At 41.9% G+C, this 27567-nt stretch overlaps 1 protein-coding gene across 2 annotated transcripts in view; it reads left to right on the forward strand.

Annotated features, from left to right (window-relative positions):
* med13a (mediator complex subunit 13a) overlaps positions 1 to 27567 on the forward strand; it is a 98425-nt gene that overhangs the window by 64970 nt on the left and 5888 nt on the right. For both annotated transcript variants that reach the window (XM_084730506.1, XM_084730507.1), the window contains exons 10-25: positions 1831 to 2047; positions 6075 to 6105; positions 6912 to 7033; positions 7327 to 7417; positions 9218 to 9429; positions 12796 to 12992; positions 17430 to 18352; positions 19351 to 19518; positions 20048 to 20271; positions 21494 to 21683; positions 21965 to 22382; positions 22841 to 23072; positions 24574 to 24765; positions 25585 to 25808; positions 26717 to 26859; positions 26976 to 27134. In XM_084730506.1, coding sequence (XP_084586632.1) covers positions 1831 to 2047; positions 6075 to 6105; positions 6912 to 7033; positions 7327 to 7417; positions 9218 to 9429; positions 12796 to 12992; positions 17430 to 18352; positions 19351 to 19518; positions 20048 to 20271; positions 21494 to 21683; positions 21965 to 22382; positions 22841 to 23072; positions 24574 to 24765; positions 25585 to 25808; positions 26717 to 26859; positions 26976 to 27134 — 3743 coding nt within the window. The remainder of the gene's footprint in view (positions 1 to 1830; positions 2048 to 6074; positions 6106 to 6911; positions 7034 to 7326; positions 7418 to 9217; positions 9430 to 12795; positions 12993 to 17429; positions 18353 to 19350; positions 19519 to 20047; positions 20272 to 21493; positions 21684 to 21964; positions 22383 to 22840; positions 23073 to 24573; positions 24766 to 25584; positions 25809 to 26716; positions 26860 to 26975; positions 27135 to 27567) is intronic.

Genomic DNA, 27567 nt, shown 5'->3' on the forward strand with positions numbered 1-27567 from the left:
GTAATGATGCAAAACCCACCATCTCCCCCTTCCTCTTTCTCACTCTCTGATCCCCCCACCTCACCCTCTTCCCTCATCCCTCAGTTTCAGAATGTTGGCTATAGCGCTTAACTGCACACAGCATGTTAATCTCTTGCTATGTGCCCTTTTGACATCATACATCACCAATGTGCAGGGCCAGCACTTCTCATCGATTCCTACACCCCAAACATGCACGCACACACACACTGGAGCCAGGAGAGCGGAAGAGTAATGGTGAGGTTAGGATAAAGATAAAAACCTCTGCTATTGTAACATAGTTGAAGCTGAAAGAAATACTGTCTGCTGGTTATCAGTTTGGCAGGCAGACTTGCACCAAGAAGAAGCTGCTAGCAAGGAGGAGGATCACAGATGGACAGAGTAAGGGGGGCTTGTCCAGTGTGAAGACAGGCAGAGTGACCAGCAGGCCGTAGGGTGGCCGTAGTGGGAATTATCGGCGGGGTTATGCAATCCCAAGGGGCCAGCCGCTTGGATGGGCTATTCTAGTGAGCTGTAATCCTCCCAGCCACAGCTCTGAATGGCGGCTAATCTCTGGCCCAGGCCACTGCACACCATCACCTCACATCAGAGTCAGACAGGCATGACGAGAGGACAGAAGTACAGAGAAATATAGGAGGCAGTGAAGGGGAGGGATAACACATAAGTTGGGTCAGTCCCTCCTCTCCCGCCAAGCAGCCAGTAGTCTTCTTCCCTTTCCTCCTCCCTCCCTGATCCGTTACATATAAGGAACAAGTAGGCCACAGTCATAGCCACATAAGAGATTTTGATGAGCCATGTCAGAGTAACAAGTGATGAATGTGTCTGTCTGTAAGTGCACGAGCAGTGAGTGCGGCAGTCGCCACGTTTCCATAAATCTGCTTGAAATGTAATTGTCTGACAACAAACATGATGCATCCAGTTCTGCTGCATGACAGCTGTCAGAAGTGTTTGCAATCGCTGCCATTTCTGTTTCTGCAGATAAACATGGTTGCAACTGTGACATATGATATCAGGCAGCATCAGAGCAAAACAGAGCAGTTGAGGAAATGTTCCTGTTGCCAAAATTTAAAACAGAATCATTGAACTTCTCATATAACTCTTTCTATTTTTTGTTAAATGATCAGGCTTCTCATACAGCTCTGGAAATGTGCTAAGGCTGTTACTAACAATCATTTTCATTGTCAGTTTATCTGTTCATTATTATTATTATTATTATTATTATTTTTATTATTATTATTATTTTGGTCTATTAAAGCATAAGATGTCTCTAAATGTCTTGTTTTGTCCACAGCCCAAAGATATTCAGTTAACTGTCACAAAAGAGTAGGGCTGCAACTAATGATTATTTTCATAATCGATTAATCTGTCTCAATTAGTCAATTAATAGCTGTTTGTTTTAAAATGGCAGAAAGTGGGGGAAAATGTCAATCAGTGTTTCCCAAAACCTAAGATGACATCCTCAAATTCCTTGTTTTATTCACAACCCAAACATATTCAGATTGCTGTCATAGAGGAGTAAAGAAACCAGAAAATATTCACATTTAAGAAGCTGGAAACTGACTTCTTCTGTTTAAAAATACTAAAACTGATTAATGGATTATCAAAATAGTTCATAATTAATGTAGTAATCTGGAATCGGAGAACTTTGATTTTTTTTTTTTTTTTTTAATTCACAAACTGATTAATCAATTATCATTGCAGCTCTAAAATATACATTTGGAATGTTGGTGGTGTCTGTTGTCTGAGAAAAGTAAATCTCTTTGATGGTCATCTAACTCATCTACTTCTCACACCTCTTCTTCATTTTCCCAGAATGATGTCCACATCTAAATGGCCTCTGAAGGTGTCTGAAGAACGCGTCCAGATGTATCGAGCCAGGAGGAACCAGTACCTATCTGCTGCCATAACCGACGGAGATCACGAGCCGGAGGTGGACCCCTACGCCTTCGAGGAAGGAGATGTCAAGTTCACATTCTCCAACAAGAAGGATAAGGCAGGCGGGGAGCGGGAGCCAGGCAAGAAACATAAGGTAAGCAAAGCCAAGTGGAGGAGTGAGGAATGTTTCTGAACTGGAGTATCACTTGTCTAAGCCTCGCAGGATTTAATAGATGTATCGTGCCTTCCTGTTAAAATGGTCCCTTGTGCTCTGAACAAGAGCATCAGATAGAGGCCTGATGAACTGCAGGGCCATGGTGCAACTATTATATTTTGTCCTACATGTGCATTATAAACTACACAGTGTAGAGATGAATTTGAAACAGGTTTTGCAACTTGTTTCCATAACAACAAACTGCACAACCTTTCTCTATTGGCACACATTACCTTTGTACAACTCTCACATCTAACTGCATCTCCCACAACATATGCTCTACTTAACTCTGCTGTATGCATCTTATTTGAACATACTCAGACTGTTTTTGCTCTCAGGTTTTAATACACCCATACATGTTTATGTCTTGATGCTATTCTCTGAAAATGTTTAATTACTTTCATTTTAACTGTATAACAGTTGAAATGACAGCTTAATGTAAATTTGAACCTCAATCACAGTGATCAACATGATATATAGTGTCAGAGTGTCTCAGGGACTGCAACTCAAGAATAATTTGTCTTCATATTTAAGGCCACAAGGGTAGATTATCTCTCAAGATATTTAAGCATCATGATTCAGCTTAGATTAATCACCTAGTAGCATAGCTAGTGTTATGGTGGAATATTTATACAGCTCAGCCTCTACTTGTAATGCTGGTGGTTCATGTCATAAATTTCAGCTTGACAGCCTGCCATTTCTTTATTGTGACTAGTTGACCTGAAAAACAGTCCACGTTGAACTCCACTCTGCCTAGAAATAAGCCACTCGCGGCGCCTTTTCCAAGTTGGCTGCTTTCATTCCAGTGTGCAGCCACACCCCATTGGATTTAATGCAAAAAAGGCAGTGACAGTTTGAAAAATGTTTAGCGGTGTGAAGCCTTGCTAAAGGCAGCATGGAGAACAACCACTTCATCCACGCCTTCCTCACCAAGTTGCCTGAGGTAAAAAGGGGACAAGAGGGCTGATTTCAAGATCAGGGAGCAGGCGAGGTAGAAAATAGGCCATCAGCATCCTCAGCAATACTGCTCTAAAAATAACGGTGCGACCGCTTTCCGCATACATCCGCTTTCACTGCCCAAGTCTAACTGAACAGGAAGCTATCCCTGAATCCCCATTGTTAGTAGAGCCCAGAGGAACACCAAATAGTTACCCTGTCCAATTTCCTTTAAGTTGTTATGTTTTTCCTATTTGATCTGCCCTCTCCCTCCTTCCCTTTCCCAGCATAGTCCTCTGCCTCTGCCTCTGGGGTTGTTGGCTCCGGCTCCAGACAAGGGCCACCTGTTAGCTGCGGATCGCCCCCAGCATTGAAAGGGAGATTCGATGTGTGTGTGTGTGTGTTCATTCCTTGGCTGCGTGTTTGCATCAGGCTTCACTGAGCCAGGAGTCTAACCACGGCAACAAACCTGGCGCACTGAACCATTAAGCTTAAAAAGCGCACTCAAATATTTTCTTTCTCTCCCGTCCCTCCAGTCTGTGCTGGAATGTAAGGGTGAAGGCAGCTCTCAGTGGAGTGGAGAGTCCCTGAAGAGCAGTCTGTGCAATGGAGCTCTTCCACACTGTCTGCTTCATGTGGTGTGTGTATATTCACCACATGTTTGTGGGTGTCCCACCCTGATTTTTACTTTAAAGAGATGGTTTGGGTTATTTGAAGTGAGTATTACCTAAGTATTACCTACAGTAAATGCCGGTTGACATTTAGACTCATTTTAGAGAAGCAGAGAGGAGTACCAGCACAGGAGCTTAGCAGTGTACTGCTGTGGGCAGCAAAACTTATTTTATTCACCTAAGAAGGGGCCCACCTTGAAAAACTGTGTATGTTTAGAATATTTTCACTGCTTTACCTTGCTGTTTGACAGCCTTTTCCGATGGGACTGTTTTTATATAAGCCAAATATGGCTATCTGCAAACCAACCAGTCTCCATAGGTAAAATCAGTAATTTTACCTTGCAAGAAATAAATTGCTGGTCTACCATTGCCTTAATCTGACAGCTTGTTTGTGTTAATGTGTGACTTCAGTGAATCCAAACTAATCCTGAAGGCACAAAGAAAACAAACAAACTCACCGATCGAGACAGTGGTAGTCCAGTTATGTTGTGTGTTATGTGAGCTAAAATTACTGATTTTGCTTATGGAGTTTAGTTGTCTTGGAGAGAGCAGTATTTGGCTTATATAACAATGGAAAAGGCTGTCTGGTGGTATAATAAAGCAGTGAAAAAATTCTAAATTGATACTGTGGGTTTTTTGAGGGGGGCCCTTTTTAAGTAGCTAAAATACCCTTTCTTGCTGACCCTGTTCACAGCAGTACATTGCTTTCTTCTATACTGGTGCCCCTCTTTACTTCTGAAAACCAGGAAAGTGCCAAGCGGCATCTACTGTGGCTAATTCATGAGTATCAGTAAGTACCCCAGTTCAAATAATCCAAACTGTTTCTTTAAATCGATAATACCATAATGTTAGGGACTTTATCCTTGAGCATCTTTTTCATTCTTTGTAGCTGCAGGATACTTAGCCTCCTACCTGGTAGATGTGGAATATAATCATGGAGCACCATGAGAATTTCCTCCTATTAGATGGGTTCATTATATTAAGATAGAAGTTTTGGATACCAGTAATTATTCCTGACCAATTTACCCCTTTTTGTTAGTCTGGTTGGAGCTCAACAAGCTGTTACAACATCTTCTTTATTCATTATTCAGACTATTAAACAACTCGCTGGTGGCTCACTGAATGCAGAGACCTAATGTGAACTGTACTTGAGCATCTCCAGCGATCAGTGCATGAAATCTTCAAACTGGAGAGTTATTGACCTCGCTGCAGGCCATGTGACACGTGCTATGAAGGACTATCATCTGATCACCATACCATTGCACAGAAGTGCTATGCCTATGTCAGAGGCTCCTGAATTAAGTGAGATGGAGGCGAAAGGTGATGGGATGCTTTCATGCGGGCCCCCTCGGAGCCGAGCAAGCTTTTGCAATATGTAAAGACTCGACACGTACACACTTTTCCCACCCAAGGCCTGGTTATTGATAAGGGGTCAAGGCATCATTAGCACCTATAGATTGTGGCCTTGGTGCGGATGTTGGGCTCCGCTGTGAATTGGTCCTTTAAGGGAGACAGATTAAAGCCTGCGTTACTCGGAGAAAAGCCCTGGAGCATAATGAAATCAATGGCCGGGACATAACATTCCTGTTCCCCAGCTAGAACTGCTCAGCACATAGTGTACACACAACCAGTCATAAGAGCACACACGCACACGCACACACACACATGCACACACGCACACACACACACACACACACACACACACACACACACACACACACACACACACACACACACACACACACACACACACATACAGACAGAAGGCCAGCCCTCCCACATATTGATGTCTGGGTGGGAGCCTAAGAGGCCATTCCTTGGATCATGATTTCACTCTGATCCACACTGGAAATCTCATTTGCCACAGCAGAGGCAAGCAGTCCCTTTTCTCCCTTCTTCTGTTTCTGTCCAATTTTCGCTTTTATTATTATTATTATTACTATTATTATTGTTGTTGTTCTTATTATTTTTGCCTTGATTGGAGAAAGGACCCCCCTTTGTAAGCCAATCTGGCTGCTTGATGGCACATGCTATTTTTTTGTGTATTTCCATATTCTGCTTTCCTCTGGTCCAGTCAGATTTATTTGTATCGTTCTTAATCACAGTTATGGACTCAAAGGATTTCAAACACTCACATGTTAACACAGTAATGAAACAGACTCTGCTCAGCTACAGGCCCTCATTAAGTACAAGAAAATGCTTCATCGACATGAGATTGGTGTCGCGTTATTCTAAACAGTTGATCTGCCTCGACTGTACATTCTGAGCTTTGCTTAATCAAATATTCACTGTTTGATCTGTCTGGTTGTGTGCTTTCTCGCCTCTTCTTCTAACCTTCCCATCTTTTTTTTCCCTCGCAGGGTGAAGATGGAGGAGCAGGTCCGTCAGATGGTAAGGAACCTGTTTATTTTCTTACAACGCCCTTGCCACTTATCTTTCTATATCTGCTGTCACACAAACCCACACTGTATAGTCATACTGCCACTCTCAGAGGACCTGTGGTGTTCATTCTAGGGCCGCAAGTAATGATTATCTTCATCATCGATTAATCTGCTAGTTATTTTCTTGATTAATCTGTTACTTACTTGGTCTGTAAAAAAAAAATATCGATCAGTGTTTCCCAAAGCCAGAGATGACGTCCTCAAATGTCTTTGTTTGTCCACAATCCAAAGACATTCGCTTAACTATCATAGAGGACTAAATAAACCAGAAAATATTCACAGTGAAGACGCTGAAATCAGAGATTTCGGACATTTATTTCTTTAAAAAAGCACTCAGATCAATTAATTGATGATCACAATGGTTGATGATTGATTTAATAATAGATTACTTGATTTATTTCTGTAGCTTTAGTTCACTGAGCTCTGAGGAGAAGAATTCTGAATGAAGCTGGCCTCCTTATACTTTCAGTTCAGTCTTTGCAACATATTAATAGAAACTACATGCATTCACGAAAATAAGGAAGAGTCATTCTCACTTATTTTTCATTTAACTTTCTTATAACAGATCTGTCATGCCATGAGCTTGAATAATTGAATTTACTTTCTGGTTTGACTGAATAAATTGATGCCAGTCGGGGTAGTTAACTTAAACAATCATAGCTCGAATCAAGTTTGTTTTTGCCTTTCATTCAGTTCTCAAGCACCTAAACTTTGCTTGTGGATATAATAGCATTGACAGTGAGTGTGTCTGTGTAGATGCTCAGCGGGCGGCCGCTCACAACCGCATGGCTTCCACCAGCCTGATCCACGAGACGGACCTGGTGGTGTCTATCAACGACCTGGACAACCTCTTCAACTCAGACGAGGATGATCTGGCGGTGAGTACAGTCCTTGGCTCACGGTGCAATGAATATCTCGTTACACACAGCCTGGCTTGGCACAGTATTAGTGTGTGTATGAGTGTGTGTTTCCACTGGCATTCTCGTGCCAGAGCAGTGTCTTCTCTCTGCCCATCATCAGCTGATAGTTCTCACCACCCACTGCAGTTACTCTAAGAAAATGTCATGTATGATACTGACCCTACAGGTGTGAGAAATATAACAGCACTGGATTTACAAGATATTATTATCTGACATTTTGAGTTACCAAAATGATTGTTTTGTGTCCACAGCCGGGTTCCAGGCGACCGGTGAACGGAACAGACGAGAAATTTGGCGGAAAGGAACCAAAGCCATCCACTTTGGACCCTGTATCCTGCATTAGTATGTATCTCTACATCTGTCTCTTCTTTCTCTCCCCTGAACACTGATGTGCCATGTCTCCTTAAACTACACGGCTGGATTTACCTCAAGTGTTAATCTAGAATCACATTCGTCATCCCTGCAAGCCCCCTGAACATTAAGAATGGTACACTGAGATTTCGCCAGAAGTCACTTCAGTTTTAAACGTAGTATTCCCCCTGCTCACAGTTTCAGCTAAGTGAAACGGCAGCATATCCTTTAAATCCACTAATTAAAATTAAAGCTTTTACTACTTAAGCATCATTGATGCTCAGCCTTGGCTCGGCCACCTAGTGGTGGAGAATATGGCTGTAATTAACTTCACGGTGCATCAGTGTCAGAGTCATCCTGCAGCTGCTATCTTGTTGGCTCCTTTGTTACTATACTTCTAATATCAGAGTGTTGCCTCAAGGTTACACACGTTTTTGTACTTAAACACAGTCTTTTCTGTGATGCTTTTTTCCAGTTAGTTATTTATTCTTAGGTGTGAGCTCAGGGACACTAATGTAGAGCTAAAGAGAATTTAATTCAGTATATTACTATAAAGCAAATTGGTCTCAGATCAACCATTTTGCTTTAGTTATATGAAAAGATACTGCATGGTGCCAGACTCTGCTCATTCATCATGAATTGTGTTTGTTACCAACCCGTGGAAGCATCTTGCTATTACAAAAAGTGTTTGAACCAGGGTTCATACAAAATCTTGAAACTTTGGAAATTGTTCAGTTTTGGTTGTTATGTTTTCAAGGATAGAAATGTGCTTTAATTTGAACTCACTCCTTGAAAAAATGTTTTGTTTTGTTTTTTAACATAATCTGTGTTTTTATCTTCACAGTCATCCTGTCGTCATATTTGTCAGTCATAGCTAAAAAAAAGTCCTTTGTAGATCTTTTACTCAGTGAGTAACGAGGAAATTAGCAAGTTTTAATCAGGATCAAAACACAGAGTTTTAATGATCAGCTGGTAAAATAAACAAATGCATACAGTGATTGTTGTGCTTAAAAAATAGTTTGTAGTTATGTTTATAGTAAGATAGATGTGATGAGAAAGGCTTTGAGAGTTTAGATTTTTTTCAGTTTAAAGGGCTCAAAGCTGTTTGATACCTGTTGAATATTCCCCACATACTTTCTGTCTATCTTTGCATAGAGATATGAATATGTAATATCTTTACCAAGAAACCTGTCATTCTAGTAGAGAGCAGAATTATCATATGAAAATGAAAGCAGTATAAAAAGAAGCTGCTCCTGCTTTTATCCACCTTTCAACTTTGCATTAACATCTCCCCCTGATTCTGTAAATATTCTCGCTAATATATAAAGAAAAAAAAAGCGAACGAACATGCCAAGGTAACTGTGACAAACTCTGTAAACATTTCATCAGCCGTGGGCGAGATGCCTGGTAGAGTTAAAGCATATCTAATAAGTATTCATCTGTTTTGTATTTACATGGTAGCTGCCTATAAAGACAGCTGCTTGTCATATTTGGATGCAGAACAAGAAAACATACATCAGCGAGCATCTTGACAGAAGCTGTAGTAACAGACAGCGGAGTCCTAACAGCTTAAAATTAGATATCATATTTTGTTAAGTTGTTCACAAAGGGCTGTGTGTAGGGAAATTAAGATATTGGAAGTTTCTCATTATTAGCACGTGTAGCTGTGTAAGCTGTATAATCAGGCCAGTAGAGTTGGGATATACTATTAACACACCTTCTGCACATGTTCCACATTATAATCCAAGTCGTTCATATTCTGATGGCCTCTTTATTTCTTTCTCACGCCAGGTTCAGCAGACCTGCACCAGATGTTTCCCACGCCTCCGTCCTTAGAGCAGCACATCATGGGCTACTCACCCATGAACATGTGCAGCAAGGACTATGGCAGCATGGACGTCCCCCCAGGAATGACCACACTGGACGGCACCTCGTCTTTAGGAGGCCACTTCAAGATTGAGGTGGAGGAGAGCTTCTGCAGCCCCAAGCCATCTGAGATCAAGGTGGGTCTAGACTCAGCAAATCTGTCGGGTATTACTGCAGCGTCAGTTACAACCGACTGAGCCAATAAGCTGAATTTACCGCCAGGACGAGTTGATGGCATAAGTCAAAATGAAAAATCATGTTCTTCACCGTGCTCATTTTGAGACTGCTGGGTGCTCACATGGTCAGAAACTGCCCTTCAGATCAGGAATACAGGGTTCATTCTCCATGTTATCAAGCATCTGCTCAGCGCAAGTGCCCATGAGCAAACAAGCTAAATCCCAACCAGGGCCCCGTTTCCCAGAGCCTTCGTAGCGCTATGTGCGTCGTAAGTTGTATTTTAAGGTCTCCCTTAAGGTTGTCCCAACTCTGGGAAACAGCCCGTAACCTTAAGGGAGACCTTAAAATACAACTTACTTGGAAGCTACGAAGGCTCTGGGAAACCAAACTGCCAAATCACAAAAACTTTATGGGTTGCTGACATGTCCTGTTAATTTTGCTCAACTTGCCTGGTTTTTGTTGGTTATTGATCCTGTTTATCTTCCTTATTCGACCATATCAGGAGCTTGGTCATATAATTAATTAATTAATAAGCTTATTAACTCAAGGATCTTTTCCACAAGGTTACTTTACCTGCCACGTTTAAAAAAAAAAAAAAAAAAGAGGAAAACAGCTACTGTAAACATCCTGTAGTAGACATGAGACAGGCTTTGTAGGTCTGGGACAGTGAAGAAATGGCACCGATTACATTAGAAAGTAACTTGGACCGCGCTGACTACATCAATAAATTAGTTCTCAGAAAAGGTGAGAAATTACAAGATTAGCTATACTCTGTATAGGACCACATTACGCCAGAAATTCAGAGAGAAAGAGTGAGAGAGGAGCTCAAGCAATCTCTTGACATGTTTACAGGCTGTAGGAAAAACTCCATCTCCTACAGTGTCCTCCTGGGTCATATCTAGAAGGAAACCCTTGAGTTGTAAAACTCTCAGATCATGGTTCAGGTTAGAATATTCACTCTCGCAAGGTTTTTCTGGGGCTCCCTTCTAGACATGACCGTCCTCCTGCCTGCCAGTGGCCCAAGGGAGGGAGAAGAAAAGAAAGACCCCTACACTGTTTGCAGAACGAGTCGCTAAACTTGTCGCTACTCGTTTTTAAGAAATGAAGTCACTGAAATGGTCTGAACAGTCGCTAATTCTGTTGGCAACATTGGTTGTGCTACGCGGACAAGCCTGTTTTTTGCCCCCTAGTTGTATGCGTATCTCTGTGATGACATTCTGCAATAATAGACCTGAGGAGAATATGAGGCAGTTTTCACTTCAACTGTAATACACTTAGTTTTAGCTTCAGTGAGATGTACACTTTCTCAGGATATAATTCTAAAAAAAATCAAATCAGTCCTTATAACTCCACAACTTTCCAGAGAATGGAAAGAGAAAATGGAAATTTTCAGTTTACACTCTGTGTCAACTACAAGTAATATACTTGGAGTTATTGAGCTGAAGCTGCCACAGATGTTGTGTTTGGGGTAATATAAGGTGGCAAAGTCTCAGCCAGGAATATCTTGATTTATCTTTTGCATATTTTATTCTTTTTATTGGGTTATATCAGAGTCCGTACTAGGGCTGAACGATTTTAGGAAAAGATCTAATTGCGATTTTTCTGGCAGATATTGCGATTTCAATTCGATTCACGATTTTTTCTGACTTTTCAAACTAGGTATTTGTGAGGGCTTCAAAGAAAAATAACATTAAGAGAAAAACTACTGACTATACTGAAAACAATTCGCACACATCATCACATTAAATCCGTATAAATAAATAAATTAATAAACACACACACACACACACACACACAGGTCTGGTCCATTCATTAAGTTCCATATGACGTTTGCTGCATTGTCGGTTGTGATGCACGTCAGAGGAGTGTAACTACGAAGCGAGATTAATGTGTTAGCGAGCTATGTTGAGTCTAAATCCAGGGTTTTCAGTGTCACGAAGGTGGCTGTCTTTTAACCTGCTAGATCACCGTGGTAATTTATGCTAAACTCATGACCTGGTCGGCAGCAGGTTTTGTTAAGAGTTTCAGATTAAATCGTCTGTAAAACGCGCCGTTCTGTAACTTATAATTGTCCTAACAAGGTTGTTTATGAGCGATATAGCTTTTAAACTGAGGGAAGACATTAAAAATGAAAAGTTGTTGAGCTGTATGTTCGTTATATCACCGAACGAATCCATATAATGTAAAAATGTAACAGCGGCACAAACTGTCTGCAGCGCGCTGTCATGATGGTAACCTCCGTTTGGTGATGCAGAGTCATTTTTCCCGTTTGCTCCAGATCGTATTAACACTTTAAATTGACATCGTATATAATCCACACAGTAAAATAATGATGAAGCAACTACAGACACTTTGAATACTTTTTACTGTTATGTCTTTTGTCTTGGTGATACTGCAGTTCAGATCACTGGTTAGAAAATTCATCATCATTTATCACAGACAGTCTTAAATCAGTAACACTCATTTTACGTTGGTTTAACCAGAAACTTCAGTGATCTCCACGTCTCTGTCATCATAGGACAGTGTCAGACAGACTTAATCATGTTTAAATCTGCTGTATGGAGTTTTATTGTTTAATGTGCAGTTTTCATGTTAGAATAAACGGCAGCATTAAGACCACATTTAGTCCATCAGTCATTTTCTGACATCATTCTTCTTCTCCTGCTTTATTTGCAGCAACAATGTTGTTTTTTGCCGTAATGTATTTAGTATACTTTCCACAGCTCATAATTATAACAACTTGATCATTTTGACTTAAGTAAGTGGCTCGCAATCGCTTCACTTCATGCGGAAGAAGAGTGAAATGACGCAACAAACGCCCCTTTTATGTGAGCGCGCACAGAGTCTGAAGACGAAAGCCTGGATTAAGAAAGTGAGTTGATAACCACCGTCGTGATATCCGTTATCTCTGATTGAGGTTTTAGGCTTTGTCGATCCAGATCATACAAAGAAAGCCTGGCTGTGTTGAGCTTGCTTCGTAGTACAGCCCTCAGGAGCACTGCAAAAAACCGCAGCTTTGGCGATCACGTGATCGCGTTGTCTGAAATCGCAATTTCGATCCGAAAACGATAAATCGTTCAGGCCTAGTCCGTACAAACAATGTAAATGTTCCCTGAGTCTTTTGTAAAACTCAGTTGTGACAGAAGGAAGTAAGATTGAATTAAAATATATAATGTGAAGAAAGTAAGGCCCCATAAATGTGTCTTCATGATACTAAACTCACTATACTGCACTGTAATGATTCTGAGCTTGCTGTTTGGTTTGTTTTCCTGTGCCCTGACCATTTTGTCTCTGTTTCTATGCTTCATCTTCTGTCCATCCTGCAGGACTATTCATTTGTGTACAAGCCAGAGCTGTGCCAGGCATTCGTTGGCTGCTCCATGTTCGCTCCTCTGAAGACATTGCCCAGCCAGTGTCTCCCACCCATCAAAATACCAGAGGACTGCATCTACCGGCCGAGCTGGACCATGGGCAGAGAGATGCTCAACCCCGTGCCTGTAATGACCTTCCTCAACAAGGACAGGTATGCGGCTGTAGTGCTTTTCACAGAGGTCTTTATTGAGTGGGTGTCCTCAGGTGTTGCTGTTATCACACAGCTGAGATCTTTATGATACAACTGTGTGTTGGAAGTACCATGCAATTAGTACAATGATCTGTTTAAATTACAGCTGAACAGAATGCCATTGACTGATTCCAGTGGTGACAATGTAGAGCTGTGCTGACACTCTTCTACAAGCTTTATTTCTGTATAATTCATATCTTGCTCAATTCAAAGATTGCTTTGAAATCATTGTGATGATCTGGGCAGAAGGCTACTGAGGCATTCTAATCTAGACTCGCTAAAGAAACGCCACGGCTGTGCTGGCTGGTTTGTGTTTTGTGTGCAGGGAAGCATACACTCCTCTGCTCCCTTCCTGTCCACACACCCCCTTGGTCTCTCCCCGGACACCCCCATAGCAGGCTGCTCAATTTCCCATGCATGGCTGCCTCAGGCGGAGCAGGGAAATGAGTGTAAAATGCCTTCTTGGTTGAAGATGAGGATTATCGTTGGAGTGGTGAGATGGGCCCCCACAGCGGCTCCATGCCACCTCACTGCTCATAGCAGCTCAGAGTCTCTATATCTGTCACTGTTCCTCTTTACTGCACACAGCTACACCTCTGCTGCTCTCCACACACACGGGATCTCTTATCAGAAAACTCCCAAAACAAACCTTGTTTGGTTCTATTGATTTTGTGCTTTCCTGTAATCAGACCAGTCAACCTTTATTACATTTATATGGACTTAAATTTGTTATACCTGTGTGTTGCATTGACCCAGGAACATGAAATCTGGCAAAATCACCAAACTTAAGGAGTTCACAGATCTATATCAAATCTTTCTACTCAGAGCAGACATTTTCATCATTCTCTTCTTATTTCAGCTTTTAACAATGTCGACATTATTTTGGCTGTTTGGCTTTTTTTCAGAAGAAACATAATACAAACCAGGACTGTACAGTTAATTGAAATATTCTTGAAACTGAAATATTGCCAATAAAGCTTTGACAGTTAATCAAATAATGGATTACTAAATTAATCACCAACTTTTTTGTTAATCTTTGAATAGGGTTAAGTAAGTTCCCTGATTCCAGCTTCTTAATATGAATATATTTAGTTTTTTTTTTTTTTTTTTAAACTCCTGTAAAACAAGACATTTAGGACGTCATCTTGGGCTTTGGGAAACACTGTGGTGCCACAAAGATGCCTTGGCCTATAAATCTTCTTCTCCAGATGTAAGAAAAGAAGTTTGTTTGGTACAAACTGCAATAAATGTCACATTATCATGATTTTAATTGCATTTTCAGTGAAAATGTGTGCAAATGATAACCATGAATCATATCGCAATTGTAGTATCTGTCAAAATGATCACAATATGAATTGTTTCCCATGTCGTGCAGCCCTAATACAAACACAAAACATGTAGTCAAGAGGAGTCACAGCACATTATTACACATATTACTAAAAGAGTTGGACACTCGTGGAAATGATTCCTTATGAGCTGAACAGAGGTGTCAGTTTTTGACAGTTTTTTCCCTCAAACCGTTGAAAACAAACCCTGTAAACTAATAAATGTCCTGGAGCAAATGCCAAAACACTTCCTCAAGTGTGACTGTGATTGGAAAATGTTTGGGCTTGTAGGAAACAGGAGTGTAAGAAAATATCAATACACATGAATATTGCAATATTGTTATGATACTGTATTGATTTTCAAAACCACTGTATTGTGATATCCATGATACGTACAAAGTTTGTGTTATGTTATAGTAGATAGTAGACAGCAGTGTTATCTGTCATCACTGCTCTGATTGCACGAAAAGTCAACTTTTTAAACTGTGTTCTCTCAAAGTACTGAATCGTAGCCCCTGTAGCGTGATCTGTATCAACCGATTTCCAATCCACAGTCCTAATAAGAAGGAGAGATGAGTCGCTTATGACTGTAAAGTGAACTGTCAGCACACAGTTTATCCAGCAGGTTCAGGCTGAGCTGGAAATGTTGACTGACTTTCACATATGAAGGGATTAATTCTTTTTGCAGCAGAGCTAATTGCAACTGTGGGGCTATACTTCTGCCTGATGATTATTAAGATTTTTTTTAAGAGTACACTGGAGCATGACAGGAAATGTAGAGCAGAACAAGCAACAAAGGTGGTCACATTTTAAATACTTTAATATGAGCCGGGCTCATTATTTTCTTCTTTTTATTGAGTGTGTAATTGGACTGCTAAGCCTGGTTAAGGTGGACTGTGCGGGGAAGGAGCGGTGTCTGCTCTCGGCTAAACCTTGGCCGGCGTCCAAAGAATCATGGGTAGAGATCTTATAATGTTGTGTTTGCGCTGCCGTCGTCGCGTCTGCATCCCATCTTGAACGTGCCCTGGCTGCAGCAGGAGAGAGGGAGAGTTGTGCTGGGACTTCCTTCTAATGGGTCCGTGCCAGGAGTTGTTCCCCACATACAGCTCGGGACATGATGTGCTCACCCCCCCCCCTCGCTCTGTCTCCCTCATACTCTCTCTCCCTCTCCCTCTGCTTTCCTCACTGTTGCTTGCCAGCCCAAAAATAAACCTTACCTCAGAGGGACGCTCATTGAAATGTTTATTGAATGTCTTTCTCTCTCCCACTGCTTCTTTTTGCTACCCGTTTCTCATTCTCTCTCGCTCTCCCGCATTCTTGTTCTCTCATGTGTAAACATGTGTGCAGTTTAAACCCACTCTGCATTCCCTTTGTTGTGAACGTGGTCGTGCCCTACTGCCTTATTACTCGAACTGTCTTCACAAATGCAGGGAGACAGTTGGATAACAGTATATTGTTATTTCAAGCAATGTACCGAACATCACTGCTGCTTTGGTTTTAAAAAAACTTGGGAAAACGAGTATGTTCTGTGCACTAGTGCAGGGCGTCTTCCTTATTTTCATGCCTCAATTACATGTACTGTACAGTAAATCAAGACGTCAGCCAGGGTTGTTACGGGTGCTGGACGTCCTTAAAAATATTTGAGTTTTAATGTTTTTTTTCAAGCTTTGGAAAAATGCTTGGTTACGGGATAAAGTGCTTGAAATTGTAATCGCAATACTTTCATAGTAAGTCACTATCTGACTGAATAGTTTGCTTTTTAGATGAAGTAATAAAATAGGGCTGCAACTAAAGAGTATTTTCACAGTTGATTAATCTTGATCAAAGTTCAAGATGATGTCCTCAAATGTCTTGTCTTGTCCACAGACAATCAGTCAGAGAGGAATTCAAATTCTCCGATTTCAGGTTCTTAAATGTCAGTATTTTCTGCTTTTTTTTCTTGAAGAATGACTCAAAACAATTAATCAATTAAATTAATTGTCACAATCTAACCTGCCACTCCTTATCCCCCACACACACACACACAATCACAATCTAACCTGTAGGTTAAAGTTGAAAGTTGAAGTTGAAATACTGTCAGGAAATGGTGAAAAATGTCGATCCAAGTCTAGATGACATCCTCAAGTTTCTTTTTTGGTCCACAACTCAAAGACATTCAGTTTACTGTCAGAGAGGAGTGAAGAAACCAGAAAATGTTCACATTTAAGAAGCTGAAATCAGATAATTTGGTCCTTTTTTTCCAAACCGATTTATCAATTATCAAAATATTTGGCAATTAATTTAATAATCGATTAATAATTGATTATTTGAGTAATCGTTGCTGCTCTAAAATAAAATCACAGTCAGAGAGCCTGAAAGCGTTTGCCTTTTTCACAGAATGAAGATGACTCACCTAAATCCTTGTTTGTCACTTTGCATGTGTGGCTACACTTCGTGTCAGTTTGTGTTGAAATTAAAGCTATTTGTCTAATAATTGTTTAAGTGATTGTTTTATATTGACTCAGACATGCCATAAACTAAGGATGCCAAGTCAACTTGCAGACAGTTTACACATTTTGACACAAGAAATGTTGTTTCTTTCACCCTCCTGTAGAATTTGAAACATAATTTTGGTTGTTTATTGCACAGTAACTTTTTATTTAATGTCATGAAGCAATGACATAGGGGATGATCGTATAGAGCATATATATAAAGTGTGTATAAATGTGTAATATGTCATTTACCACAGCTGTAAGGTGCTGGAAAAGTTTGGAAATGCACTTTGAAGATGGATGAAAAGTGCCTAAATTTGACTTTGGATAGGGTGTAGGAAGGTAGCACAGTGAAGATCCTCTTCTTTTACTGTGAAGAACAAATTAAGCACATTGATGCTGAAAGCTGTGATTAGAATAGTTAGTCTTATTCATAGTCTAATAATGATTTCTTATTGTCCTCATGGCTTTGTTGGGGATCACAGGAATCCTCTTAATGACCCCTGGACTCCCCCTGGTTTCCTCTTTCAGACACACTCTGCTGCCCTCTTTTATTTCTAATGGCTTTTCTAATTCTCTTCCCTTTGTCTTTCTGCCCTCAGTAACATCCCCAGCGTGGGCAGCACCATGGACCAGGACTACAGCCAGACCTACACCCCTCAGACCCACACGCCCTTCATGTCGAACAGTGCTCCACCAAGCAACAGTGGCACTGGCATCCTGCCTTCACCTGCCACCCCGCGTTTCTCTGCACCCACCCCACGTACGCCACGCACCCCGCGCACACCTCGAGGCCCCTCCAGCGTCCAGGGCTCGCTCAAGTATGAGAACTCCGACCTATACTCGCCAGCGTCCACCCCCTCCACCTGCCGACCGCTCAACTCAGTAGAGCCAGCCACCGTCCCCTCCATCCCTGAGGCCCACAGCCTCTACGTCACCCTCATCCTCTCCGAGTCAGTCATGAACCTCTTCAAGGACTGCAACTTCGACAGCTGCTGCATTTGCGTCTGTAACATGAACATCAAAGGAGCCGACGTGGGCGTGTACCAGAGCGACCCTGTCGGCGAGGCCCAGGAACCCTGCAGCTGCGGCTTCAGCGCCGTGGTCAACCGGCGTTACGGCAACGGCTCGGGGCTCTTCCTGGAGGACGAGCTGGACATCATCGGCCGCGGCTCGGACATCAGCCGAGAGGCAGAAAAGCGCTTTGAGGAGCTGCGGCTCTCCTCGCTGGAGAGAACTGGAGTCGGAAGGGGCGACCGTGTCCCAGACGAGCTGATTCTGCTCATGCAGGACCAGTGCACCAACCCTTTTTCACCCATTTCAACCCTGGAGCAAGACATAGTGACACGGGGGCCATGTGGGGTTCCTGTACCGCCCTGTGTGAGGGTGGAGGAGAGGGACTACCACAGTGACTGCTACATGGCCCTGGAGCACGGCAGGCAGTTCATGGACAACATGTCAGGTGGCAAGGTGGACGAGGCGCTGGTCAAGAGCACCTGTCTGCACCACTGGGCCAAACAAAACGGTGAGAAATGCGGCAATCTACATTTTCAAGCAATCACACTAAATTGTGTTTTTAAAGCCAGTGTAGTTAGATTTGCCTGTTTCTTTTGAACCATTAAGACGTTGAAAGAGTTTGCAAATAATCATTCATCTGAATCTGAAATTTATTCACCATGAAAGCAAAGCCAAACTAGAATTAAAAAAAAATGTTTAAAAATGTATTTATCAGGCTTCATGTGACAAAATGTTTCACTAACTGTATTTTGAGGAGTTTATTGTCAATTTTGAGAATATTTTTTCAAGCACATGAAATGAAACTGCACTTGTAACCAGAATTTTCTTAATGCACAATTGTACTTTAAATGTTAAACTAACAAAACTTTTTTTTTTTGTTTTTGTTTTTGATGCTTTAGTTTTTTAAACATTAAAGTAGTATATAGTAGTTTTCTCTTTCTTTTAATCAGAAACATGCTTATTATAGGGTTCATACAAAGTCTTCCAAGTTTTTAAAAAACTTCTGACTTCTAGCAGCGATATTTAGGTTAGTAGTATGCTTGGATTTGCCTAATACTCAACAAACTGATCTTTCATCTACACATCACACAGAAAATCTTTTGCTATCTGAAGTGAAACAATTTTGTCATCATTTTTGTCATTCATACCCATACCCATAATTTATTAGTATGACCAGTTGGTAAAATAGATTTATGTGAGTATAAAGTAATTTGCAAGTGTATTTATAGTAAATATTTGGATATAAAAGGCTTAAAGAGTCTGGAAATGTATTTGTTTGTATATGAAAAATGCTTGCATTTTCCTCTTTAAAAGCTCCATGAATCATATTGTAAGTCATGTAGTCAGAAAGCGATAAATTGCAAATAACTATAACTACATTTAGGACTGAAGGATTTGTTGAGAAGCTCAGTGACATGTCTTTCTTTTTTTGGTGGCAAAAAGCATTGTTGAGTTTCTTATGTTATGATTAATCTTTAGCCTCCCCTTTACTCATCTGTTCTCCAGCAGTGGACGTGAGTGCGCTGTGCTCTCAGGACGTGCTGCGGGTGCTGATGTCCCTCCAGCCCGTGCTCCAGGACGCCATCCAGAAGAAGAGGACGGTGAGGTCGTGGGGTGTTCAGGGTCCCCTCACCTGGCAGCAGTTCCACAAGATGGCCGGACGGGGCTCTTACGGTAAAGCTGGGGAAGTTTATACACTTGATACACAGTTGTGACTGATGTTTTACTGCCATCCAGTTTAGTTGTATTAAAATCAGATATCAGTGATTCAGTGTTTTTCACCTTGTAGACAATGGAGCTTTCAGACTGTTTGGCCAAGAATATGATTTCCCTGAAAGTAAAACCTTTTAAAATGGTAACTGGTCAATTCCACGACTGTGAGGGTGATAACAACATTTGGTGTTGGTGTGTGTGACATTTGGGATGTGTGTGTCTCGGGGTAGAAAAACTCTAGCTGTTGTCAGATCAATAAGCAGTGTGGTCCCTCTGCTGTGGTCCAGATGTCAGCTCTGTTGGGAGGAGCTGTCAGACCGTTTGGTGACCTCACATTCTGATGCACAGTGGAGGGCGGCAGGAGGAGGGAAGGGTAGCTGACACCTCACCTGCTAACAACACCCGCTCACTGGTCTTTCTTTCTGTCTGCTTCCTTCCACGCTGTGTTTTCCTCCCTCTTTCTCCACCTCCTTCCACTTGACTCCCACAGGCACAGATGAGTCCCCGGAGCCCCTGCCCATCCCCACCTTCCTGGTGGGTTATGAGTACGACTCTGTGGTGCTGTCTCCGTTTGGCCTGCCCTACTGGGAGAAACTGTTGTTGGATCCCTTCGGCTCCCAGCGGGACATTGGGTACCTGGTGGTTTGTCCTGACAACGAGGCCCTGCTCAGCGGTGCCAAGAGCTTCTTCCGAGACCTCACTGCTGTCTACGAGGTAGAAACTCTGAAAGAGAGTGCAGACACTTCACTGACTACATTTATATGCACAAATTATTCCACTTTTTGCCCTTATTCTGAAAAACACAGTGAACACAACCACACTCTTTCATTCCCTCAACCACCTTCTTGAAAAGGCCAACGTAGCGATAATTTGTCTTACATAATATATTCTACAAATAGGTTAGTTTTCTCCTTCAGAGCAGAAATATGGGCTTTTCTTTCGTGCATGTATTGTTACCCCCGTCTTACATACTGTGGTAAAAAACTCCAGTCGAGAGGCATTCTAAATCATTGTCACCTGAACCTTTTTTTCTGGCAGCCTACTTTTCAAAAATGACTCAAGTATCGTGGTTAAGTTCATTTGTACTTAAATGAATGTTCCTGACCATTTTTACTGCCATATCCACATCACTTTATCTAATCTGGACATGTGCATATACACATGTTAAATACTTTAAAAAGTTCTGCTCACCTGGTTGAGATCATTTTTATAACATTTCTTCTGTAGATAAACTTGAATCTTTGAAGTTTAAAAACAAAAAGTTCTGCTCACCTGGTTGAGATCATTTTTATAACATTTCTTCTGTAGATAAACTTGAATCTTTGAAGTTTAAAAACAAAAGAAAAACAGTTTTTCATTGGAAATATTCAAATATTAACAATTGTTCATGGTCACTTTAACAAGTTTACTCAGTAACTTCTGAAATACATTTTCAAAAAGTCAAATTTATCAAAGAACAAAAGTAGCAAAACATTAGTTGGTAAAACTTTTTTTTTAAACTAAAGAGCTTGAGTTGGGCTCAAAACTCAGAAATCTTTTGAAGTAAGTTGCCTTGCAATTTTGATTTTTCTGAACTTTTTAGTTTTTACAGTGTAGGACAATTTAGCCCACATCATAAGTGAGACAAAATAATTGCAGAGAGAAGAGAGAAGTAGAGAGAAGTCTTACATTTAGCAGAATTTCTTCAATAGTCTTTTATTTATTTGGTGACTCAAATCTCAATAATAGTGTAAAATTAGTGTGCATGTAAACATGGTCAGTGTTGGTGCAGAATTATTCCTGATGGAAAAAATCACTTTTTATTGGAAACGTAAAAAGAAAAAAAGCACTACAGTTACACTAAAATCTGCATCTGTTGACTATTGTAAAATGACATTTATGTACCAGCTCACTCACTAATTGTTTCTCCACTTTCTCTCTATCTGTTTTTCTACAGTCATGTCGACTTGGCCAGCACCGGCCCATTTCTAAAGGCTACCCTGATGGCATAGTCCTCGTTGGTGGCAGTGGCACCAAGAACCTCGTGGATCAGCCAGTCAGTGACTGGTTCCTCAAGGCTGCCAGCGGCAACAGCGACGCCTTCACTAAGCTCAAACTCTATGCACAAGTGTGCCGCCACAACCTTGGTACGTGCCATTTACAGCCTGTTTTTGATTCTTCATGGTCTCTGGTTCTTGTGTTGCTCGATGCTTGGCACAGTCAGCTCTTTGTTGCTGAGCTTCCACCCTCGACACCACTTGGTTTAGTTCTAAAAAAGGCTAGCTAGAGAGCCTTGACTGCCTGAAAGAGAGCTTAAAATCAGTGTAGGAGGAGGTGAAGTTGAAATGAAGTAAATGGAGTGTTTTTTCATTTTCACAATGTTCAATGTTATTAATAAAAGTCCAATGTTGTGCTTTTCTTCTTTAAGCTCCATACCTCGCATCACAGCCATTGGACGGTTCCCTCCTCACACAGCCCAGTCCCCCGCCCTCGTCCAGCCAGTCGTCATCCACACAACTGTCTAACTCCGCCTCCAGCTCAGTCGGCCAGCAGGGATCAGCGAACGCTGCAGGCTCCTCCGTTGCCAACAACAGCAGCAGCAACAGTGGGTCTGCGAATGGCTCTGCGTCATCCAACAGCCTGGTGACATCCTCAGGCCAGCCTGGCAGCGGGATGCCGTCTGCCAAGCCCACCTCTTTCCCGCCCTTTGGGAGCATGGGCAGCCAGGGCCAGGGAGGTGCGCCCCAGAGTGGACAGCTGGGACAGCAGGCTGGTACCCAGAACACTGGCACCTCAGGGGACAGCTCCAGCAGCCAGGCCCAGGGGCCCACAGAGCCTCCAGAAAGGTACTGCAGGACACACAAGCCTGTACATCAGCAACTCGAAAAAGCATTTGATCAGTTTTAACAGACAGCAAGTTACAACAAGCTTTCATCTGCTGTGTTTTAAGCATTTTAATGTTGTGAAATCACTATTAAGAACTCTACTGAATAGGTATTTCCTTCCGTGAACATGAGACACAATGATATCAGAATTCCACATTAAAGTAACTTTGTATATTCTGCAAAGCAAAATGTGTATCATAGTCCTTGAATTTTAGCTAAGAGGTTGCTCAGTGACACTTAAAAACCTCTTAGACATTTAAATAGATTTTTTGTATAGAGATAAATAAAGATATTTTTCAGTAGTCTTGAATGTGACAGATCCATTCAGAAGCTGAGGACAAAAAGTGAGAACTGAGTCAAGTACAAAGTCAGCTGTTTAATCGCAGTGTCTGTGTGTGATCCTGTCTCGCTTTCCCCAGCACTTTGGAACGAGAGAAGGTCGGCGTGCCCACGGACGGGGAGTCCCACGCCATCACGTATCCACCTGCCATTGTTGTTTACATCGTGGACCCCTTCAGCTACGAGGAAGCCGACGGCGGCCCAGGGCCGGTACCAGCCCACTCCAGCGTTTGGACGCTGGGTTTGCTACGCTGCTACCTTGAGCTACTTCAGTTCCTACCCCCACACATCCGCAACTCTATATCTGTACAGGTAAGTGAGGTCCCCAGGAGAGCCACATTTTTATTGCTGACCATATTGAATTTTTATTATCATGAAGGTAATTGTGTATTCAATGTCAGCGTGTCAATTACTCCTTAATGGATGACAGATTATACTCTGTGGCATCATTGCTGACATATCCATCATCATCAGAAGCAGTAAATTGTTCATGATTACTGAGTGACCAGACAAACAGAAACTCACAACATAATGCAGTACCACAGCAATAAATACTACCTTACTTTAGTTTAATTTTTACAGAGTCCTGTATGTTTTACAGGCTATGCTCTGTTGGGTTTCAGGGTGTTGTTTTTGACTGAATTATATTGCAAGGTGTTGCTCATAATACACCAGCCTTTGAAAATGATCATGAGGAGAATTAACACCTCTCTTACTCAGTGTCAACAGCAATTAAAAATTCCCTGATTCATTTCAGACATGACTCGGTTTGTAAAAGTTCACAGCCTGTCATCCAGTGTTACTTAATGTGTGTACAATGATCCAGCTAAAACAAAGAGCAGTAATGTGGCTGACGAGATGAGATTTGACTCATGAGCCTCTCGACTGATGGTTTGAATCATCAGCATTTATAGAATAGACTAAATCAGCCATTTCCAAACTCAAGAACGGCTCAGTTTGAATTCTGGAAATCTTCTGCAGCCCACCCAAACCTTTAATCACAATTCTAGTCAACACATGAGATTAATCATAGCAATGATGAGTCATAAGATTTGTTCTGGTGTTAATGTGACAGGTCACCAAATACAGCACAACACCTGTTAATGATGTCAGCGACATGAAGAATAACACATAATTTATATTTATTTACCTTTAATGAATCATAATCAGTAATTTATGGTAATTTAAAACATATAAAATTTGAAACTTAAAAATGTTCGATTAACTTATTTTTCATGACCTCTCAAGGCCCACACTTTTGGACTCACTGGAATAAATCTTTATTGTTCACCAGGGTGGAAATTTGTCTTTGGCTGACATTAGAAGTCACATTACATTATTAAGCATGAAGCAGTTCATGTCATGTCTGTGGCTTAAATCTCATCAGTCACTTTGCAGAGTTAAGAGTTGGATTGCACAGAGCTTTTTAAACAACCTAATGTCACCCATTGTACATCTATGCAAATTTCTTAATGGGAACTCCACTGATTTTACACATAAAATTCAGTTTACTTGTCACAGGGAGTTCTACTCTTTTGTCCTCTGTGGCTTTAAAGGGAGCTTTCTAACACCTGAGAATTAAGATATCTGATGTCATCTATCTAGTTATCACAATTTCCCTGTCTTAATGGAAGTAACATTAAATTGCTGGAGTGTCACACAACTTAAAATGAACCATAAAAAAAAAAGAAAAAATGTTTTCCCTACTTTTCAGCGCTCACTCGCCTCTTTTCTCTAAATCGTAGAAATGAGTGTAGAGAGTGTTATATTTATGCTGCCAGTGTCTAACATCTTGTGTCTTTTTTTACCTCAGATTGTCCCCTGCCAGTACCTGCTTCAGCCAGTTCGAGGTGAAGACCGTCATATCTACGCCCAGCACCTCAAGTCTCTAGCCTTCACTGTCTTCGCTCAGTGCAGACGGCCGCTGCCCACCTCCACCAACGTGAAATCGTTGACAGGCTTCGGCCCGGGCCTGGCCATCGACACCGCACTGAAGAGCCCCGAGGTAAATGCAACACACAGCCAAGTTGTATCAGTTGTACTCTTGACTTTTTTTTGACATAATCCACCTGTAAAGCAGAGAAATGTCTTGGCTCTAGTGTGCAGTTCAGCTCTCTAGCTGATCAGCAGCAGTGCCCTGTCGGCCGTGTGAGTTAGCATCAACATGCTAGTGTTGTCTTCTGATCGATAGGCAAGCAGACAGAGGCTGACACCGTGGCCCTAGCAGCAGCATTTCAGTTGCTTTCAGGTCTCCCGCCAGACATGAACCTGACCTGATATGACCCAGCCTCTTGCCCTGGCTGTGTTCAGTCTGCCGCTGAGAAAAAAGAAGGCAATGAGATATAGAGTTCTTAGTGCTAACCATCCTTGTAGTTTTTTCTGCTGGAACAAGACCAAGGGAACTTGTAACCCTCTGCTACTCCAGAGTTTTCTTTCCATTATCTGCTTGGCTAGCTCCCTGAGACCTCCATAATGGGATCCCGACTCTAGGTTTAGACAAAGGGGTGCTTTAGATCAGGACCTAATTCAGTTGACTTCCTTGGAGCTGGTGCTACCTTTTCCCTTCAACAAACTGATAAACCTTGAGCAGCCTTGTTGGGATATGGATGGGACATTGAGAGTGACACAAGAGACAACTTTTCTTGAAAGATACGTGAACTGAGCAGAAATTGGGATTGAAATAGTTCAGCAACCAATCACAACATGTATGCACAGCATTTAAATATATCTGGAGAATGTCTAATTTATCCATATACTGTATGTAGAGGGACTGAACAATCATACTAAATCCTTTATCCTTACATCTTCACCTCCCAATCTGCAGAGGCCGGAGTGTTTGCGTCTGTACACACCTCCATTCATCCTAGCACCGGTGAAGGACAAGCAGACGGAGCTCGGGGAGACATTTGGGGAGGCATCGCAGAAATACAACGTGCTGTTTGTGGGATATTGTCTGTCCCACGACCAACGCTGGCTCCTTGCTACGTGCACTGACCTGTATGGGGAACTCCTGGAGACCTGCATCATCAACATAGATGTACCCAACAGGTAGGATAAACACGAGAGATGTTCTCAAACCATTTTTTCCTTCCCAATCCTGAGTCTGGTACTTGAACTTTGCATGCTGGCCGAGTACTTTTTTTAAAATTTTTTGGCAGGAATCTGAATGAAGGAATGAAGATGTGTTTTTAAGTCTGTAGAATTTGATTTGCAGGACAGGACATCTCTTCCTCACCACATTCATTTGTTTTAGTTTTTTGACACACATTTTGCCTTTAACAAATATTGCACCTTCTGTGATTTGAAAATTGCAGAAAGCCATATTGTGATTTTGATAAAAATTTCAGTTAACAGTTGTCATTATCATCACTTGGAGTCATTTAACCCCCACAGCTGTGGATGTATGTATGGATGAATGTATCCGCTGTCACACAATGTTTATGTTTACAATTTACAATGTTTACGTATTGTGCAAGTAATTTTAACAGTCTGGTCCATCACATTTGTCTGAACACCACAGCCCTCACATAGCAACCTGCAATCATCCTCCACATTCTCAACTGGTTAATTTTTCTCTGTTAATATCCCACATTCAGTCACAGCTGAACAGCAAATGTCTGTAACCTTATCAAGGATGTATGAAAGTGGTCACCAACACTTAAAATGTGTCTGCTTGAAATCCAAACTGTGATTTTTTTTTTTTTTATTTTGCATCAGTTTTATCTTGCTAGCTGTCGAATGACAGTCTGAAGTATAAATTGGGCTTGAGTGGGAAGACACACAGCTGTCAGTCAAGCGTGATCTGCTCATGCCCACACATTCATTCCTGAGAAGAGGTTCCTCTTTACCTGCCTGATGAGCTTGGGCTCACTAACTTTTCAACTGATTCAACTACCTTTTAATGTTGTGAGTACTTTGAAAAGTATTTTTGACGTGTGTGTGTCATTGTTCTGCAGGGCGCGGAGGAAAAAGGGCTCCGTTCGGCGGCTCGGCCTGCAGAAGCTGTGGGATTGGTGTTTGGGACTGGTGCAGATGACATCGGTCCCCTGGAGGGTGGTGATTGGCCGACTGGGCAGGATAGGACACGGAGAGCTAAAAGGTAAGGAAGACCGTCATGCTAAAATGTTCTTTCACGACCAAAAAAAAGAGAGCATTCAAGCCGCTTCAGTGTGTTTCACAGCAGTGTGTCACTTGTTCATTCATCCCATGTTCCAGACTGGAGTATTCTGCTGAGCAGGAGGAACCTCCAGTCCCTGAGTCGCCGTCTGAAGGAAATGTGTCGAATGTGTGGCATCTCCGCCTCGGATACTCCCAGCATCCTCAGCGTGTGCTTGGTTGCCATGGAGCCCCAGGGATCCTTTATCATCATGCCAGGTACAGCATGTGCACATGACAGAGATTATAAATACACCTTCTGTCTGTTTTAACGTACACCTCTCATTGGAGTCGCTCCGAGAAAGGCAGCGCCGAGGTTTGTTCGTGTGTCTGTTTGTGTGAGTGTGTGTGTGTGCGAGGGAGTGATGGATGGCAGCAGCATATCACAATGCGTGTCCCCTCCTTGTCCAGATCAGATTGATGGCAGGGTAGATCATGTACCTTTCGCTCATAAAGCACTAGCTCTCAGATGCCCATTGATCTCAAAGCGGTGTGATGGAGAGCCAGATCAATGGGTTTATTTTGGGAAACGAGTGGGGGATTGTCAGTGCATCATACGAGGATTGTGTTGAGCGATGCTGGGCCGAGGACATCTCCTTCCTCAAACGGTTTTCAAGCTGAAAGAGATTAGCAAGGCTGTGTTAGCCTCTGA

This window comes from Lutjanus erythropterus, chromosome 11 (genome assembly GCF_056507025.1).
Source record: "Lutjanus erythropterus isolate fLutEry1 chromosome 11, fLutEry1.hap2, whole genome shotgun sequence".
Taxonomy (NCBI): Eukaryota; Metazoa; Chordata; class Actinopteri; order Lutjaniformes; family Lutjanidae; genus Lutjanus; species Lutjanus erythropterus.